Source organism: Wyeomyia smithii, chromosome 3 (assembly GCF_029784165.1).
Source record: "Wyeomyia smithii strain HCP4-BCI-WySm-NY-G18 chromosome 3, ASM2978416v1, whole genome shotgun sequence".
NCBI lineage: Eukaryota > Metazoa > Arthropoda > Insecta > Diptera > Culicidae > Wyeomyia > Wyeomyia smithii.
The window spans coordinates 262,204,490-262,226,199 of NC_073696.1; the positions used below are offsets into that span (position 1 = coordinate 262,204,490).

Consider the following 21,710-nt stretch of genomic DNA (forward strand, 5'->3'; position numbering starts at 1 on the left):
ATAACAATACCAGAACTTGACGTTTTATGTATTCTCAAGATGTTTGGCTTAAAAAGCCAAGGCATGGCAACGAATACTAAACTAATTTCTCAGTTCGGAAGCATTGTAGTTCTTCGGATCTCAAGATTTTTTTTTTTAATTTCCTTTAGTGGCATAATTTTTCAAGCTTTATCCACATAAATTTTATTGATTTAATACAATTGGTGTCACTCCAAAAATTTGTTTACATTAGCTAATCACAGGCAAATTATTAAACCATGAAGCGCTTCTCAATTTTTGATAATACGATCTAATGGTAAATCGACCTTTAATATATTTATTATCTGTAACAACAATAAAAATTCTTTACTTGACAAAATGATATTTGATTAAAATATAAACATATAAAAGTCAGCAGAAAAAAAGGCCACGTGGTTCGCCTTTCATGTACGTAGTCTTCATAAATCAAGAAAAAATTAGATTGCAAAATTCGAGTTGATCGCGACCACGTCCCGATTCACCTTAATTCATCATCAAAATAGTTGCAAATAGTGACTAAATGAAAGGAAAAGTGTCTTTAGTTAAATTGCCTCGAAAATACGGACTTTTTAGTGTCTCAAAATAGCGACCAAAAAATTTTTTTTTGAAATTTAATATAAAAGTTATGTTTAACATTCAATAAAATGAATGAAATTGGCAGTAGGAAAAATTATAAATAATGGAATAGACATTTTGATGCCCTAAAATTCAAGGTAACCTTCAAGGTAATTCAACGTGTTATTTAAAAGCCATTAAAGTGTATGTCTTGGAAAATTATTTGTCATTAAAAAAAACGAAAAACATCGTTAATTTCACTAAACTAATTGCTACCGGCAAATACTCTACTTATTCGAATCAGATTTTGTCTTTTGTCTAATCGCAACTAGCATAAACGGCTTATTAGCGATGATAAATTAAGAAATGAGAATCCTTCTCAGGATTTGTGAAACCTAAGTTACTGTTAATAACTAAACCCGGTAGTGCCTGGTGGAAACTTTCCTATTGAAGCATTGTTTTGTAAATTTAAACCGGATTCATTGGCACATTGTCATGTAATCAAATATCACTCTTTTCCTGTGTCTCATTCCACATATTCGCAAAGACACCACTTTTGTGCTATAGTTTATGGGTTTTGAACGCTAAACTGGTTGTCACGAATAGCACACTTGTGTTGGTTGATTGTTGTACGAACAAACACAAACGCTCGAATTGGTTTATTTCCAATGGTGTTATTGACAAACCGATGATTGTTACTTTCTCAACAGAAGCAAAAAAACCTCGTTGAATGACCGAGTAGCTTCCACTGTCGTGCAAATGACTCAGTAAAGATAAAATTTTTTATGCAAATCTTCAGCTGCTGATACACACGGATTCGAGCAATTGTATAAATAGAACACTCAACTTCATTCGACCCCAAAGCAGCAGCATATGGATCAATTAGCATCTGGCCGTAATAGCGCGTTCCCCCCTCGCATCTCGCGGATAATTGCGCACTTCCGATGGACGAGAGGTTCAAATTCCGGAAACACTCACTCGAGAAAAGAGCGCAGAACCGACCTGAACAAGCAGCGCGGCAGATCGGCTGTGTAGAATGTGTTCGTGAGCGTGGAGAGGCCACAAGCTGACAAAGAAAAGGCAACAGTTCTGCTGAAAAATGCGAAGAATAAATAACAGACCTGGCCTTACTAGGAAAATGTGAATGATTCATAAATTGTGCTCAGTTTTAAAACGCTACAAAACCGCACCCAGCAGGTAAAGCACAGACCTTTTTATAGCGGCTGCCAAACTGTTTATTCGATAAATTCCAGCAGGAAGATAAGGCTTATCGTTTCTTTTTTTTTTAAATTTTAGCTGGATTTCCTTGATTGATTGCCGAGGTGCGTACATGGCGACCAGATTTCCCGCTGAGTGAACACTTAGTCACGGTTCAAAAATCGTGATTTTATATTTTGACAAGTGATTTTAACTGATTCTGATCAGACCTGTCACCGGTATAAGTGAAGCGTAGTGTTATCTGACAGGTCTAAATTAAGGAATGGTGTTTATTTTCGTTTCATAAATGAATTATTTCGTAGAAAAGAGGTGAATAAACTTTAAGTATTGGGGGAAATTCGATACAAGTATCCAACTTTGAAATCCTTCTGCCAGCTACCAACTGCACTGGCAGCAGTGATCACTTTCTTATCGTGAAAGCTTACACAAAGAAAAATAAACCTGAAATTGCAATACAAGCTAGAAGAAAACAAAAAAGTAGGTCTGACTCACCTTAGGTAATTCCCGTGGCCTCGGTCGCAGGATAATCCCATCGTTTTCGATGTAATCCGGCACATCCTTTCGGTCGCTAAAATTGAACACCATCGTGTTGGCCTCGATGGGCGGCGGCGGTGCCTTAATCTTCTTCTTGAGCGGGGCCAGTGGAGCAACGGTACCACTGCTGGTGCTATTGCTGTTGTTGTTGCTGCTGCTAGTGGCTGCCGGGGTTACCACCGGAGAGCCCCATTTGGCCATGAAGAAGTCTCCGCCACTGGTGCCGCCAGCTGCCATCGTCGAGCCGACGCCTGCGCCGACGTCGCCACCGCCACTAGCACTACTGTTGCTACTGCTGCTGTTATTATTGTTGTTCGCTTTCGACACACCGGTAGCAGCACTACTCAGCACCGATTCTTCACACGATTTCTCCAGATTGATTTGATTCTTTTCGATCTCGCGAGCGGTTAAATTCACAGTTTTTGACACGTCACTTGATGATACACTGCTATAAGCACTTGCGACGGCGGCGGCTGAGGAGGCGGCATCCGCGTTGCCACTCGTGTTACCGTTGCTGCCGCCGACGTTGGCATTTATCACTATTTTGCTTCCGTTGCTATTAACACTAGTATTGGCATTGCTACTATTTAGATTATTAAGATTATGATTGGCGCTGACACTACCGAGGTTGTTGTTTGTTAAACTAGCAGCCGCCAGCGGCGGCGGCGGCGGCTTCAGCCCGTTAGCCACCAGACTTTCCCGAGACAGTGGCACGGGCGGCTTCTGGGTGATGACGGCTGACGGCACTGTTGCCGCCACTCCTACTGCTGCTGCTGCTGGCACTGTGATCGGCGATGACGACGTCGATGAAGAATTCGACGATAGATGATCATCTACATTCAGCTTCTTGCTGGCAATCAGTTTCGCACCAGCACCGACTGCAGTTGTTGAATTTCCACTGCTGACTGCCAGTGAGGGGAGATGCGATTTGTTCTGTGACTGTCCGTTGAATCGGAATTGCGTCGTAATGCCGGCTTTGGAAATATTCTCCATCGCTGAGCGGGAAACCTTCTTTATTTGGTCCGCGATCGGTTCGTCGTCCAGCTCAAGGTCATCCGAATGACTGTCACTGCCGTGATCGCTGTTTATAGAATACTCACGCTGTTGGTCCTCCGGATCGTCCGGATCCTCCTCATCGCTTGTAGCGTACTGGAGAATATTGCGGGGCGGCACTTGCGGTGGTGCTGTTGCTGCTGCTGCTGCAGCCGTTGCGGTTGCCGTTGTAATTGCTGGGTCAGACGGCGTTGGCGAGCGGGTACTGGTCGGGGTTGAGGTCGCGATATTCAGCTGGTTCAGTTTGCTCGTAAGTGCTTGCATCGATGGTGAGTCGACGAATGTGTGAGCAGTACTGTTTGTGTTATTTTGCATATTAGCTGAGACAGCCGTTGTTGCGGTTGAGACGCGAGGACTCTCCGGTCGGTTGGTCGTATTTGTCGTGACTTTGCTGTTATTGTGTTGGGTTGTATTCGGCGATAAGGCGGGTGATTCATACTTGAGACGGTAAGCTGGTTCTACTCGCACTGATAACGGCGTGGATGTATTGTTGTTTGAATTAGAACCCGCCGACGGAGGCGTCTGCACTGGCGTCGAGGAGGCAGAGGAGTTCTTTAGATTGTTTGTTGTTTCTAAATTGTAACGAATAGCGTTTATGTCCAATTTGGGCAGAATCGGTTTCTCTTTGAGACCGTTGGCAGTGTTGTTGCTGTTATTGTTGTTGGTATTGCCGTTCGACTTGGGACTAGTGTTTCGTGGTATAATATTTGGCTTCTTCGGGCTTAGAGGTGGTTTTGGATGCGTGATCGGAGGTTTTTCCAGTGAGATAATCGACTTGTAGCTGGCAACCTTGGCAGCGACTTCGCCGGCAGCTCCGTTAGTTCTAGCAATGGGTCGACCTCTGCGATTGGCATTCGCCTCGAAAATTTTCATCGTTTGCCGGACCACATCTGGCGGGGGACGTTCGTCCGCATCGATAAACGAGGTCAGCCGTTTCGGTTTTGGGTCACCTTTCTCCCGTCCGTTAATGATCTTTTCCTCGATCGTGACACAGTCCACTATTAGGTCGGCCTTGTTCATCGCCGCCGTTTGACAGTTGTTGATGGCGTTGCCGTTGGCGGTCGCGATCCCGTTGCTGCCAATATCATCCAGTATGATCACATTGCTATCGTTGCTGCTGTATAGGTTTTCCTTTTGGCTATCGCGCTCCCAGGCCTTGTGATCGTACCGCACCAGCGCTTCAACTGATCGGGCCCGTTTCAGCGAGTCCGCACCACGCTGTTTGTTGTAACGATTATACTCGTTCTTCTTCTCCGTTTGCCGGCCACTCCGCGTATAACTGTTCTGCACGCTTTTCTGGAACGTCGAAATATATTCATCCGGGGTATTAGCTTTCGGCTGTAAGTTCATTTGTTTATGTTGTAGCTCACGACCAGTTTTTCCCTGCTGGTAAGATTTATCCTGCGATTGTTCCTTCTCATCAATCAAGTCCTCACTTTCCTCGTCGAGCAAATTATTCAAACTGGTCGCTCGACGCATGCTGTTAAGCGATGGCCTCTGCTTGTTCGCAGATTGCCTCAGCGCTAGACTCAAATATCGACAGCGAAGTTTCGACACAATTCCTGGTCCATACTTTAATTCTTCTGAAGTGTCCACGTCTACAGTGGTACCCGTTCCCGCATCAAGTCCTTCCCCCACGAATCTACTCTTCTCATAAATTATCTCTTCAGCACTAGCTGCAACCATTTTGGTGCCACTACTGCTACTGTTGTTGGGGCTAACCAAAGAAGAAGCACTTGAAGTGTTTTTCTTTAATTTCCACGCGATCTCACTATTGCTATAACTGTTGGTTAGCTGCTCACAATCAACGCTACTAGCACTAATACCACCAACAACACCTCCGACCGCGGCATACTTTCCCACTGGACCACTGCTGTTTGCTGGAGCACCGCCACCACCACCTTTTGGTGTACCACTCAACGCACTGCTGGGAAGATTCGGGTTCGATCGACTACTGTGGCCACTAGTATTGCTGCTGGTGCTCTCCGTACCGTCATTGGAATGTGACTGAGTGTGCAACGGTTGTTTCTCTGCTGACGTTCCGCCGACAACAAGCAGCACTTCGGTTGTTCCTCGAGTGGCACTGGTGGTGCTGGTGTTGGTGGGACCACCGAATGACTTCACCAACACTTGCTGCTGTTGCTGTTCATTCACTTGCGGTGGTGACGAATGCGAATGACCTACGAATACCGGAGCACCGAACAGCGAAGACGGGGATGAAACGGAGGCGGCTGTAGGTGAAGCAGGTGAATCACTATTATTACTACTGAGCTCTAGGGAAGAAGGAACGGGGCTAACGGAAGAGCCCACTGCTGAACCCGGTGGTGTTGTACATTCTGCAACTGACGGTGCCTCTACCGATGGATCTGTGCATTTTGTTTTTTTTTTTTGGTTTTTTTTGGTCGAGGTTATGGTAGGGTGTGCGCATTTGGATTCGATGGTGCAAATTCAGAAAAGGAAACAGAGAACACAGAGTTAGTTACAATCACAAAAGCCCTTTTCCAGTTTTGGCAGAGCAAATACTAAAAAAAAACGTGACATATGTATATAGGTATGCAGTAGCGTCGATGAAACTGATAACAGATACTACTGGCTTCAACCCTGCCTAAGGTTGTCGCATGTTCATTTCAATCACTTGGGGCACTTATGTACACAGAAACCGAACCACCCCAAAGGCTTACAGAGTTCATTTATGTTTTTATATACACTTTATGCGACATGATGGTAGAAAACAACTAAAGTGAAAAAATATTAGATACAGTAAATGTGTGTATCCAACATTTGCACGTCACCCTGAATCACAAGTACATACAGTGATGAATACAGGTTCCAGCAAAAGAGAGAGAGAGACCAGAGCGGAACACGTAAAACCGCGACTCTGAGAGGTAAATGTTCGCTCAGCAGCGTGCCAGGTCGTTTGTTTGTGGATGATCACTGGCTCAAGAAAACTCCCGCGACAACATCGGTTCACCTGCGATCATCACCGCGTGCGCCCGCCTAGGGGGGAGTATCGCAGTTTGCGGCAATGGCATGCTCTTCGTCTTGGGCTTTAGTCAGTGTTACCAGAGTGATTTTTTATATAAAAGAGTTCAACGAAAGGCAATTTCAACAATCAATGAGTTAACTTTTTATCAATGAATAAATTTGAATTTTTTTATCATTCTACTACTTTATACAAATCTTGCATAACTTCATCCCTGTTTTTATTTTTGATACACAACAGAGGCATAGCTATAATTGGAACGTGTAACATAAAAAATGCAATTTAAATAGTTCTTTTTGCAAAATCTTCACATTTAAAAATTAGTATATTGATGAAAAATTCTTATTTAAATTTGTTTTCTGATTTCAATTGTTTTCTTTTACCTATTCACCACATTACCTTGGCATCAGAAAATTGTTGATCCATGCGGCGTGAAGACATCATGAAAACTTAGGTGTTTTTCTTAACAAAAACAGGTTTATCCCGAAAAAAACTGAGCTCAAGTTGGCAATTCTACACATTCATCCTTAAAAACTATTTTTCAACAGACAATTTTACTAAAACATAGCTTATTTTAGCTATGCACATGCTACAGCACATAACTGGATGTGTTTTAGTGAAATTTTCTGTTGAAAATTCTTTTTTATGATGGGTTCAGGGAAAAATGTGCGGCGCAGAATTACTCACAGGCATGGTATAAGAATTTGCTGCGAAAACGATGACGATGAAGAAAATTCAAAACATATTCTTCATCCATTCATTTAAGGTTCAACAAAAAATCATTGCTCGACATCCATAAATTACGTAACGAAAAAAACACAATTTTGGACCCCATCACATCCCAAGTAACAATCAAAATGCTTCAATGACTTAGTATTGTTTTGTTTTAGTTTTATGTTACCTTACATTAAAGTCTATGATTATATTTTGGTTTTATTTGATAGCCATGAAATATGATCCGCAAGTATTCTTTACAGCCATTCTATGCCAACCGTCATATGCATGAAGCTGTATGATAGTCCTGCTGATGACCAACTAAAACTAAAACCTGCAGGCTATAATTGTGGCTGAAATAAAACTTGGTGATCGTAATTTAGGCAGATGAATACCATGATAGGCTTGTTTGGTTTAAGATATGCTATGTTCTGATCAAATTAAGAGAATTAGTTATGATGAAGGATTTTGGATGCGTTCGAGGGTTTATCCGAAAACAACATGTCGTCTTGAATGGGAAAAATACAAAATTATGAAATTCAATCCCAAGTCAACATTTTATTTTACAATATCACCGATACCACAGGGTAGTTTTGAAATTCGAATGATGGATTAAGTTATACACTTAACAAAATATAACAAATCATGGCATTTAACCAATCAACACCTTAGTGCAGAGGAATAATATTTTAATTGAATATTCATTTCCTACAGAATTACGGCGGTGCGCAGTAGTCACGATAAAAATTGTGGCCGGTTTCACCATAAATATTTCACGGCATGTGTTTTTACATGCACGAGATCGATTTGAATGACAATAATAATTTATCATTATAGAAAGAGAACACACTTTTTTGTTTTCACGACACTGTCGGTATATAACGTTGTCATTGAGAAATGAAGCCAAGATAAAATTGGTTGCTTTACACTTAATTTGGAGAATAAATCTCAGTTAAATTTTCGAGGCCATTCTATGGCAGCAAATCGGCCTGTTAAAAACGTTTGGTCCTATGATGGAGCGCATATGAAGTTTTGATGACTGCAATAAACCTGGGCCAACTAGCCATGACACATGTATATAGCTGTTGTTAATAGGTCGTTAGAGCCGCGTGGTCGGCATTGAAGGTTTTATGTTCTGGTTCTATCTAGCACTAAAAAACTCAGATATAGCCTATTTTGTTACTTGGGATGTAACGAAACGTAACGCCAACACCAACCGCCCAATACAAATTACGTAACGCTGTAGAAGAAAATGCTCGGTTTTGGAGAGTCTCTCCAGAGATTTTTTGTTGCGTAACGCTGATCTTACCTCCCCTTCCCATATTTAATAAATCGTAACGTTCAAGGATACCCCCCCTCCCCCCTATGAGCGTTACGTAACTTATGGATGCCGCCTTGCCATGTTTCCTTCTTCTTGTTAGCTTATTGCTGATACATCATTGGATATCATTGACCGAATCGTTCTCCGGCTGAATACAGTTGGCCAAGTAAGTCTTGTAAAAAAGTGTTGTTAATTGGGTCAGGATTCGTGAACCGGATCACCAAAAATCGCGATGACTAATTTTTTCAAATAAATATTTAAAACTTCAAGAGTTTTACTCAAGAAGATGATTTTTCATTTTTTTTTATTTGAGTATGTGTTTAAGTTGTTATTCTCATTTGAAATTCAGGTCAATATTTTTGTTAAAAGGAAATATCTTTAAAAATATTGCATCGAAATTGATGAAGTTTTTTCAATAGTAACTATTTAGAACAATATGTTGAAAAATTATGTTCTGGGTCACTAAAAAATCTGGAAAAAAATCGTATGCTTAACAAAATTTCGAAACTTTCCTGAAAATTTTGAGTTGGTGTTATTTTTTGTTCAAAAAATATGGGCTTTCAAAGTTGGTACCGCAACGCATTTGCAAGCGAGAAACGCCCCTGAATTCAGCTTTCTTCAGTTCTCATCCCAGAAAGTGTACCAGATTGACTAAAAGTAATAGGGTAAGGACCCCACAATTCGCCCACTCACTAATCAACTAATTGTTTACGGGGTTCGTTGTGGAATTATGCCAAAAATAATTTATTTTAAACTTGGCAATTTCTTTTTCTATGTTTAAACACGGTTCTAAGAGTTGACACTATATTGCGAACAATGAAAAAAATAGGTGGGCGAATTTTTGGTACTCGGATAAAGTGGGCGAATTCTGGGCCCTTTCATGGGCGACTAAAAGTAATAGTATGTACGGTTGTAATCTGACTGACTTTTGTTTTGTTTTTAAGCAAAGTGTGTAGGCAAACTTGCGAGTTGTTAGGTTTTCAACATCAAGTTGGCTAACAGACTAAGCATTATCTGACAATTTTGCGACTAAAAATCATTTCTATCTAACTAAGTTCACAAACCTTACTTGCATGTAACTCAATAAGTCAATAGTAGTACTGCTCGCTTGCTTCTCGCTTGAAAATGCGTTGCTGCACCAACTTTGAAACCCCACATCTTTTGAGCAAAAAATAACACCAACTTAAAACTTTCAGGAAAATTTCGAAATTTTGTCGAAAACGCTTGTGATTTTTTTAAAGATTTTGCAGTGCCCCAGAATATAATTGTTTACAATTGTTAACATGTTGTTTTAAATAATTACTATTACTATACTTACTATCCTACAATTTAGAATGCATCCGCTGTGAAAATTCCATCAAATTCGATGCAGTATTTTTAAAGATATGACTTTTTAAAAAGAATTTTGTTCTAAATTTCAAACGACAATAACAACTTGAAAACTTACTTAAATTCAATGAAACCAGGAAAATCAACTTTCCGAGTGAAACTCTTGAGGTTTTTAATACTTATTTGAAAAAATTAGACATCGCGATTTAAAGTTATCCGTTACACGAATTCTTTCCCATCTAATGAATATTTGTAGCTATTCGCGGTTTATTATCAGATTGTTCTACGCAGCATTAAAAAAATGTAGAAAAATAACACATGCTGCATGCTGTGCTTTCCGCTTCTGTGGCACCCAAGTATTTCATAAAAATTACTCGAGAAGCTATAAGCAATTTATTTTAAAAAGTTTAGTTATTACTCACCAGTCCTTTATGTATAGATCATTGAAAATATTCCCACTTTAGTGAATGCACTTTCCATTAACCTTTGAAATAATTACCTCTTACTTTGGAAACATTATCCAAAACAAAATTATTTGGCAGTCTCTTCTTAAAGTCACGCGAAAGCTTGAGCACTTATCGGAAGATACTGAACATAACGAATACACAAAAGAGACTCCCCAAGTTTTTTGTGTCACGAAATAATAAAAAATCGTCAATGACTCTAAGCTGCCAGATAAATACATATCATTTTATAAATAAGAAAGCCATCTGTAAAATATTTGTTTCAACTGAATTTCCCATTTTTGAAGAAGTTGGAGCGAAAAACAACATTGATGCAATCCAGGCTTCTGGCAGCACCGTTCATCAGCTGTTGCTGGCATAATGTTTCTGAAGTTGAAGATAATTGACTGACTTTACTCAAAATTTTAAAACTAATTGCTATTGATGACTTCTCGAGTGATTTTCATGAAATATTGGTTAACTTAAACTATCGGAGGATACAGAAATCGGACTTATCTTGAGGTTCAACGAAGGATCATTCCCAGTTTTCTTCTTTGCCTACATTTTTTTAATAGAAGGAGATGTTTTGTGATGAATTAATTATTTACTAATATTTATTCAGAATTTACATTGTGTGTTCTGCCACAAACGGTGACATATCAACACTATTACATATGTAATAATCCTTCGTTGAACCTTAAAATCTGTCACACTATCAAAATTGTCGTTTTCTTGTACGTTCTGACGTAAAAATTCGAACCATCATTCTGGTAAAAAAAACTTTTTTTGCTACATAATTTTCTATTTTTCATTCATTGTAAAATTATTCGCAGAATGTATCCCAGAAAATATATTTTCAATTGCTGAAAATGAGTTTCCATTTTTAAACAAGGTGAATTTTTAAACTGGCAAACCCGGACGGCTCGTTTAGTTTATTATTTTTACTGGCGACCCTGTTTTTTTAATTTAAATTTCTGCTCATAGGTCACATAACCAGACTAAAGAATTAATGAAACCAATGGGTCTTGAAGTTTCATTTATTTTTTAGTACATACTTAAACAGTAATAACAAAAATTTAACTCAAGAAGTAATATGTATAACGTGATAGAAGAACTAAAATATAAAAACTTTTAGATAACGAATTTCAACCAAAATCGACCAAATGATTCCTCGGCGCAATAAAACAAACAATGAAAACTTCTTATTCACCCAATATTTTTGAATCTATTCGAAAGAGAATAGAAGACCTTTGATACTTTAGATCTTCTAAATTTAGATTTCTCATGAATTCAAAACGACGCCTTTCACTTCGGTTATTACGAAACGGATGAAATTCGAACTCGAACTCGACTCGAACCTACAACGACTGTCTTGTTAGGCTAGTATCGTAACTCGGGAACAGCTGGAAGGGGCATATTTTCAAAACATTTATTAATAATTTGACAAATTTTCAGAATTTTGTATGAATTCAAAAATATGGAAAATATGTGACAATAGGTGATACATTGCCCCATCTTTTCAGACTCAGTTGTCTGACAATTGGACAGGTTATGGCCTCTGTATTTGCTTTCTCATTAACCTTAACCTTCTGATTTGCTGTCCATTTTTGTTTGTTTTTTCAGACCTTAAAAGAAAAAAAAAGTTTTTTCCTTCTGATTTGCTGTCCAATTTTTTTTTGTTTTTACAGACCTTAAAAGAAAAAAAAAGTTTTTTGCGAAATACGTATCAAATTATCAACACTTGATAAATTTCTTTTCCCCTGCTTGGGAAAAAAGTTGGCAACTTGGGTAAATGCACAAACGAACCACAAAGAGAAACCACCAATGGAGAGAACTCGGGTGTTCATGATATCACATCACATATCGTACATCGTCACTATCGAACGAACGAATGGGGGGAATGTGTTGGAATGAAAGTACGGTTATCATATATGTCGTGCTCTTCCATCGATTACCGGCTCCTCCAATTTAATGGATAACTTTTCGAAAGTATTCTTTCTAGTACAAATTTACCGTTTGGAGGGACAAGCGTGTAAGCTAGAAATGAAAATCCTCTCATATCAAATCTTAAGTCAAGACTTTTCGTGTTTTCAAGTTTACTGGAATCATGGAAAAATATGGTCGCATAAGTGGACCATCTGGAGGGCATATGGGATAATAGAAAAAAAGACCCGAAGCATTTCCGCTAGCAGTTCGCGGCTTGAGGATGAGTGTTTTCAGGTCTCGAGAAATTCACTAGCTCAGTATTAGATTATGCTGGAGGGCATACTTTCGAGAAGAAGTGCTCGCCTAATTAATTAAGTTACCTATCGGACGAAGATGATATGGCCGGTGGAATGTTGCAACACAATTGAATCGAGTGCTGGTTATTGATAAACCGTGCAAAGCGGAAGAAAGGGGAAAGGAATACAGGCGCGAACAAAAACCAGAATGACCTGTCCGAAGCAGAACAAGCGGATGAGACAAGTAGGTCAGATTTACCGAGTCAAATGTGGAACGGGCGCTGGTGCAAATCGACCACTTAGGTGAATTGGTCTCATATGGGGCAACAGACTGTGAATGCGAATTCCTAAGGATTCGTGGTTACAATGTTGATGACCTGGGCTGCCAATGGATTGAATTCGATTAATTAATAATGATTCATACAGTCTTCTTTCTACCGCGAAGAATTCTAAAACAATAGGACAGAACAACCAAAAAAGTTACACAATTATACATTCTCTACGAAATGTACGCTTCGTAGTCGAAGTGCAGAAAGGAAAAAAACCGGCCTAGTTTTCATGCATCGTTTACGTCACTCCCTACAAAATTTGTGGCCCACATAATTTTGGGCTGAAATGAAACCAGCAAAAAATAAATACCAGAAAAATGCCACTTCTTGCATGAAGCTATATGTATATCATTAACAATCGGCACACAGCACACATGACAGACAGGTGGTACCGAGCAGGTAAATTGAATTGCTCAACAACTGCCGCTCCGTGCCATGGCGGAAAATCACGCACAGAAAACTAAATGGCCGAAAGCTAATGGCGTTCGCACGGGGCGCAGTGGGGCTCAAAGATGGGCCCTGGTTGCCGGGTAAAATTGATCGAGCAATAAAAAGCCGATGATTTTAAAGTAGAAAATTAAGCTGATTTTATCGCGTTACCACAACCATAAGTTTTGGCCTCATAATCGCACACTTTAACTTCATCATCATCATCATCATCTTCATCGATGGGAGGAGTATGAACAAACAAAAAAGCTACAAACTCTTTCAGTTCAGTTTACCCCACGTGACTCCGATAACTGACGTGAAGTTTGTGGTTCATTTACATTTTCCATGGCAGTGCTCTATCGCTCATATCATATCTGCAGCACCGTCTCATCAACTGACCGCAGAAGTTGGCCACCCAGCCCCCTAACCACAATGGATGACGTGTTATTCAACATTTCTCTGTGGTGTAGCATCGTGAAGGCTAAATGGCTACTGATGGCAAAAAGCAGATTTTTCCATCGATTTGAATATGAATGTGCGTATCGAAAAGCAGTACTTTGCGGCAGAGATTTGGGAAAATTTTTCTGAAATAAAGCGGCAGCAGCCAGTGACTAGAGCGGCATTCGAGGAGAGAAGAGGGAAACTACACACATAGCATTAGCATGGTTTTTGGCCACCAGATGGGCGCGGACGAATGCACACCAGATGGGTAGATTTGTGTGTGGAAAATTAACATACTCAGCCGGCCGATAATGGTGATGATGCTCGCTGAAAGGAAGTGCAAATTGTTCGTATTTAGTGGCGGAAAAAAATTGAGTGGATGCGTTGTGGCTGGTTAGAATTATCGTAAGCGCAGTCGAGTTCTGATCATCTCGTAAATTTATTTTATAATTTTATTTTTTTGCTTGGCAACTGGCATTAATAAAAATAGTCAATAAGATAGGGTTTCAAAGAGCATTCCACACTGGACCAGAAATGAAATCTGGCAGAAAGTAATTATTAGCGCCTGCAAAGTTTATCCAATCGGTTTCCGATCTTCTGCAAAGTTTTTGATATAGTTCAATTTGGAATTAAATTAGTTCGGGATTTGGCCGCAAAAATGGCGCTGCGATTATCTCTCATCTACACGCTAGAGTTTCGTGATGTTAGACAAATTTGTGGATTAGAACATTGTATGAAACTTTGTAGAAGACAAAACACTTCTACCTCTTCTAAATTCAGCTACCTACAAGATATTGTAAAAATTGTCAGAATTTCAAGTTTTTAGTGATAATAATATAAGTTTTATGACTTATTTATAATATTTGATTAATTTATTGCTAAGATACTTATAACTTAAGAAGTACAAATTTTAAAATGAATTTAAAGACAAATTGAGCCTTTGTTTATTTGAAAATATTCTGAATAATTTTTGAGCTCCTTTTTTTCAATTTGTCAACAAATGTGAATGTAATATTTTGCAAGCTTTTTTATAGAATAAAAAAAACGTCATGACGTAACTAGGGCTTTTTTATCACACACCCTGTATTCTCTTTTCAGGTGTGTGTAAACAGATTTTCCGCCACCTCGGAAAAAAACCACATTAGCTCATTTTCAAGAAATAATTAAAATTTTGACAGTGTTTATATATATATATATATATATATATATATATATATATATATATATATATATATATATATATATATATATATATATATATATATATATATATATATATATATATATATATATATATATATATATATATATATATATATATATATATATATATATATATATATATATATATATATATATATATGACAATTCCTCACTTTTCCCACATTGTTTTTTTTTACATATTTTCATAACATAGTTCATTTATTTTTTATATTTTTTGTTAAATAAATCACTGTCTCATACATACATTAAATATATACAAGTTACATAAAGTTATTTACACATTTTACACAAAAATGAAAAATTGTATAAATTATACCGTCACTATTTTACTATTCCAGAAAATTTTTAAACTTCACCCTCATGTCAAATATTTATACCAACGATAAACAAACTTTTTGACACTACAACTGCTTACTCTTATCATATTCAAAAGACATCACAGAGAAACTTCGTGGATATCCAATACAAGATTTAACAATGATTAAAACTAATGAAAATCATCGACATTATTTCCAGCAAGGTCAACTTCAGCGTTCATAAAACGTATCATCCCCAAGCGTTGTCAATACCGACCAACAGATAAGATAACCCCTCCTGAGTACTTATATATCCATCCAAAATAGATAATTCCTACCGACAAAAAAGTGCGAAAGCTGCTCTAGCCATCGATAAGCCGCCCTATGTTCGGACCGGATTTTACGCGATAATTTACCAGCTACTTCAACAGCAGACGGAATTATCTCGCACAATGTGCCTTGGAGCCCCCGAACAACTGCCGCTAGACTGTTCAAGTGCCCGAAAAGTTCCATTCCCATCCAAAACCAGCTGGCAATGAGCAAGTAAATTAGCACAAAAGCAGCTCATTGTTCTACTTTTCTGTGCGCACTTTGTTTACTCCTCTTCTTTGAACGAACGAAAAAAATACACTAAAACTTACACCAGTTTGCTCAAGTGTTCCCGAAAAAGCTTGCAAGCCAACGGCTGCTGCTCTCGAGTGTAGGCTTACCCTGCCGGGAAAATAGCACAAGTGAGCAAATTTGTTGCTCCAAAAACAAAACCAACCGCGCCGGAAGGATGAGCGAGCAGGAAAAAAAGCACCCCGAAGTGACGCCGAACCCCCCCGGCAACGGTTGGCGAATTTGCTGTGCAGAATATTTCAATTGAGGCAATACTTTTTGTGCTTTGCTTGGCGCATATTGCTATCCAACTAAAGCGCAAATCTCACGATAACTGTAGCAAACAGCGGCGACGAGTTTGTTTGAGTTACATTTAGAGCTTTATGATTAGCTTGTAAAATTTTGTTTTCAGCAGGTTTGTTTTTTCGAGCAGAGGGGTGTGGACTAGATTTGAAGTAAAGAAAAAAACGCCTAGGTTATTGCTAACTTCAAATGAAAACAATATAAATTGCAATATGGTTCAACAGACCGATAATTGAAGGTCTAGGCTACCTTACCGCTGCTGTACATGCAGTTTTATTACAAGCAGTGGCTTTGAGCACTGCAACCTACATCAACAGCATCGTGTTGATAAAATGATAAACATCATGGAAGATTAGATAACATCGGTGGGTTCACGTGGCTTTGTATTTGAGTAGTCGACTTTATTACAGATTTGAATCGCAGACCAAAATCCATTTTCCATTTTTGTTAAAAAAAAGTGTTTAGATCGATTTTCTCTTTTAGTTTTTTGCTCAACATAAGTAAATCAACAAGAATTTTTTGCAGGTAATTCTTACAATACTTTTGTTTCGATTGGAACTCATTCTATATACTTGCTATATTCATGCTCAAATTATTATTGAGCTTAAAATTAAAAAAGTGGTTTCAATTGAAATTTGGAACATAAACTTTCTAAAATGTAACCTGCAAACAATTTGTGTTTGAGTTATACACACTTTTTACAGGTTTAAAATTCAAAAGTCTCAGTGCTCCGAAACTTTTTTGGCATGAATGAATAAAAACATAATGTATGAGAAAGCTGGATTGCTAATTTTTTTTCGAAAGCTCCAAATAATGAAGCTAAAAACCCATAAGCAATTAGGAAAAAATGTTATCTGGGAAAAAATTCAAAAATTTTTTTACGATGACAGTATGAGCTAATAGGCCGTTTGACTAAAAGAGTTTACTCACCTTCTCCCCTAAGATTTGCACGGGATGAGTAAAGCAAACCCCTTCATGCATACGGCTTAATGTCTTATTATTGATGTTTGTAATAAATCTCATAAAAACACGAATTGATTAGTACGTAAACCATGAAAAAGAGGTCGATCATGCCTCAGCTATAAACGATTAGACTCTTACATAGAAACGTTTCATGAATACCAGAGAAAAATAATTGTTTATCCTTAAAATTTGACGTTAAAACACATTTTTCGGTTTGGAATTCGCCTTAACTTTTGAAATTTTTGAGAAATTCTCGGATAGTTTAGAATACTACAAGGTATACAGCCCTAGGGTTGTATGAAATGGTGACGTGGGACTAAACACTGCAATTAGAAGGATTTTTAGTTACAAAAGTTACAGAATCTGCAGACAGCAACGATTCGTTTGTTCTGTGGTTCAAGTATTTTTTTATACGCAGCCTCCCCATAAATTTTCTTTTTAGGAATATACCGAAAAACACTCGAAAGAACTACGATTACACTGAACGATATTGTGAAGTGTTTTTGTTTTTTTTTGTGCGAACAATATTTATTTAACAAGCTGAATCAGAATTAACACTATTTCCTCCTGAACCAAATCCAACAATACCTACGTTATCATAATACATGATTTTGTCTTATTCAACTCTGATGAAATTAAATTTATTACATAAATCTTATTATGGAAGTAATTTCGAAGCCGTTACATAGGTTCACTCATAGGAAAACATAAGAAGATATGTTGAATAAAATTTTCAACAACTTCTAGCGAAAAATCATAAAAACCGATAATTACAAGGAAGTTAAAGTTGGAACTGATTAACTTCTGCTTTTTGTTTGACAAGTTTTTTTCATTTGCCAACAATTACATTAACTGTATTACAAAGACAGCTAATATACGTAAGAATATTATTTGTTGAAATGTGTAACAAAGATTCTGAATAGATCCTAGTGAATCGACAAAATATTCAGAAGCATTCGCTGGCTCTTAAGCTTCTATAAATATGTATTTTCAGAAATCTACTCTTTCGATCACGATTATTCAAAGAATATCGAGAATAAAATGCAAAAAAAAATCTTATGACCGTTGCAAAAATGCTCAATTCTTGTTGAGTAGTTTATGTTTTTTTAAGGTAACCATATTCATGAGATAAACTTTTAATCACTATAAATGCAGCAGCATTGCAGTTTTTCTTAAAATTCACGGAAATAGAAGTCGTGTATCACTGCAGACGACGAAAGACCAGCGGCGCTCTGCTCCACATAATATGTATATTATACTGTACGATATTGTTGCTTTTACCAGCATGTTTTCTTTCAAGACATCAGTTTTTATTATGCTCTGACAGCAGGATTAGAAATTGTTCAAGTTGAAGGCTTATTTCAAAACTTTCGAAAGATCTTTACCTTCGAGACTTCAGATAAGTCTAAATTCATGGAAGCAAACTTAAATTGACCTGTTGGGACGGGGAGACTCTGTCCATTTTTTTTTTATATTGAAACAAAGAATATCACAGGGAAGGGTTGGTGTCCTTTCACATCGTCTGTGCTAGATATGCTCGCGTGTGATTGATTCATTGTTCGTGTAAATTTCCTTGTAACTTTTAAGCAGTTTTCACAGTTGAGCAGTGAAATAATAATGATGACTAGCGTAATTAAAAATTGTTACACGTTTTATCTATCCAACAATATATTAATTATTGATATCCATCATGTGGTTATGCTGTTATTATCGTTTGAAATCTGACGTTACATTTGCAAGTTTCGTTTCCTTTTTTACAGAAGCATCCCAATATAGAAAACAAAGACGTAGTCCCACGTCAGAAAAATGCCTTTACACCAGATTTTAGGCATAATTCGCCTTCGGTAATGATTTTGTTGGGTTTTTCCGTTAGGTACATTTTTTTTTTCTAAAAAATCATTCAATTTCATACACTTTTTACTTCCAAATCATTTCGAACTGATAAATCATTTTATTCATTTTTTTATGAGAAAATCTGTGTTATCTGCTATATTTTAATTCTTCCAGTGGTACAATCTCCTTCTCTGAGCTACTTGGTGATAATAAACTTTTTGATAATTAAATACTATCCGTAGTACCGCGACGCTATGAGGTTTTGACTATTCTTTTGGCATAATTTTGGCTCTACCTTGAAAAATTTGCAGAAAACCCTTCAATAATATTTCAGATTCGGAAAGTACACAAAATTTCCTTTAGGAACGATGTATGAGTTTTCTTTGTTTATATCACTTTGGGAAATGATAATGTAGCGTGACTATAGCGCGAGCGCGAGAAATTGAGATGTCGGACCTTTTTTTGAGTCAAAAACATTGCTATGTATGAAATTTTATAACGATTTCTTCTCCATTGTTTAATATCAAACAGTAACCGAACATTTTGCCGCGTTACAATTAGCGAAAACTGGTAAAATCTATTTTCGAGAAGCTTTTATTTTTCGTGTCGTTACAACGCTTATCTTTCAGTAAGAGGGGATTCTCATTCCAACCGTATCGTCCTGAAAATATGAATCAGTTCTATCTAATAATTATCGCCTATTTCTTCAATATTTTCATAGGAGACAATTTAAAAACTGGTTAGATACTTTTCTGCTTCTACTTTATGTTCATACAAACTCCAAAACTAATATAAAAGTGTTTATGTATATAAAAGCGGGAGCATGGGAATGCAAAACAAAAACTCAACTCTGAGAATTTTTAGTGAAGCAATGCATGTTATATTTAGAAAAGGTGTTCTCAGGTGTTGCTCAATAGAGCACTTTTTCAAGCCAAAATATTAGGTATAACACCTGCATTTTTGACTCAATGAGTAAATTGATTCAAAAATGCAGGTTAATTATCAAATTTGATAGGTGTAAATCAAAGCCCGGCTGTCATTTCTAGCGAGAATTTCCTTATCTTAACCTCGTCGGGGTACGGAGGGGATACGAGTAACCTTGGTGAAAATAGGAATTTAATTCCGGAGCGATTCTTTGTAGTATATTAATTAAAAAGAGTTCCCGTAATCGCATGCTTTCCCATTTTGGGCGGCGTATTACTGCGTCTGGTTCGGAATTATGGAATGCGGATAGCTGAGCTATGAAATACGGTGTTTCGTCAGTTATATCCAGAACGGCGGTTCCGTTGCGAGACTAGTTATCGCAGCCCTAGTAAGGAAGTATGCCGAAAGTACCCTACTACGAATAATTCAGAAGTAAATACGAATCGAAACAATCAGTATCGACCAAGGGGAACAAAAAGGAAAAACGATTGTAAACTCGGTACTAGGAACATCAGAACAAGACTCGAACTGGCATGCGTGGGCATCTTAGCCAGAGAATTGCGAAATGTTAGGGTGGAAGTCACATCGCAGCCATCCAGGAAGTGTGGTCCCAGGACACGCGTAAATTCACGTTGTAGTCCGAGTTGTAGATCCTACCGCGGGTACGACTTCTGAATATCACATCTACTACAGTGGCGGCAACAAAGGTGAACGAGGTGTCGGTTTCGTCATAAAAGGGAAACAGATCAAGCGTGTCACCAGGTGAAGCCGTTTATGTGTGTTGAAATTCAATAACAGGTTCTATAATTACAACCTGATCAATGTATACACACCGACAAGCGACAAACCCGATGACGTGAAAGAGGAGCTCATTGCCCAAAACATGATATAAAAATCGTCACCGGGGACACAAACGCTCAGGTTCGAAAGGAATAGTTCTTCTGTCCAATTATTGATAGACACAACCTTCACGTTTGACCTGAGGTTGGTGGACTTCGCCGCAGGTAAAGGTATGAAAATCTAACACAATTGTGCACGAAAAGTTATCCGGAACCCGCACATGGTAGCACCCTAATAACGAAGCCTACTCTTACACCGCATCACCACATCACCATCTCGCAGAAAAAAAAACGCATCCTCAATGCAATGTGATGTTTCCAAAACCATGTGAGAACTATACCCTGATTTTTTTACGCGAGAATTACATACGTCGTAAGGAAACCCCGTAGAAAAGGCGTTGAATGGAGAATCCGCGTTAAAGACTACGGACCTTCAATAATGCGAGTTTATTAAGGAGCCACATTATTCAATATTTCGTTTGAACCAACTATTATTTCATTTCATCTAAATATTTTTTGTGGGTTTTTTTGATCCGTGAACGACCCATAGGTTGGGAAACGGCTTTGCACGTGTCACTTGAAACCCTATTGTGGTCATCCACCTTTGTTAAACAACTGTTATCATCACCTCCACGAGGTGCCGACCGAGATACGAGTAACCTTAGCTGAGATCAGATAACCAATCCCCGGTGGAAACAACAGGACATGGACCTAGACGATCGAAAAAGGACCGCGATCTTTGGAAACTCGGTACTTGGAATGCATAGACTTTACGTTAAACGTTGATTCGGATCAATATCTCGTGGTATCCAAGATACGCGCTCGGTTATCCAACGTATTGAATTCAAAGACAACGAGAAAGATACGGTTAAACATCCAGCGGTTATTAACTGGAGGAGTGGCTGCAGAGAACCCACAGAAAGTTGATGAGTGGATCGATGAGCAAGCTGGAGGGGGCCTGAACGAACAGTGGAGACATATCCACAGTACGATCAGCACCACAGGGGAACACCATTTTAGTGTCCTGTTGAACGGTGAAAGGAGCAGAATTGATATTGAGAATGATGGACAAGCTGTGGATCCACCAACAATGGACGAGGTGAAGAAAGCAGTTAAAGAGCTGAAAGACTGCAAGGCTG

General features: G+C 38.2%; 1 protein-coding gene across 10 annotated transcripts in view; it reads right to left on the reverse strand.

Moving 5' to 3' along the window:
- Nucleotides 1-21,710, reverse strand: part of LOC129732272 (serine-rich adhesin for platelets) — a 110,080-nt gene that overhangs the window by 81,081 nt on the left and 7,289 nt on the right. For 8 of the 10 annotated variants that reach the window (XM_055692995.1, XM_055692994.1, XM_055692999.1 and 5 more), the window contains exon 3: nucleotides 2,284-5,744. In XM_055692995.1, the coding sequence (XP_055548970.1) occupies nucleotides 2,284-5,744 (3,461 nt within the window). The remainder of the gene's footprint in view (nucleotides 1-2,283; nucleotides 5,745-21,710) is intronic. The other 2 variants (XM_055692996.1, XM_055693000.1) reach the window with 1 other exon arrangement.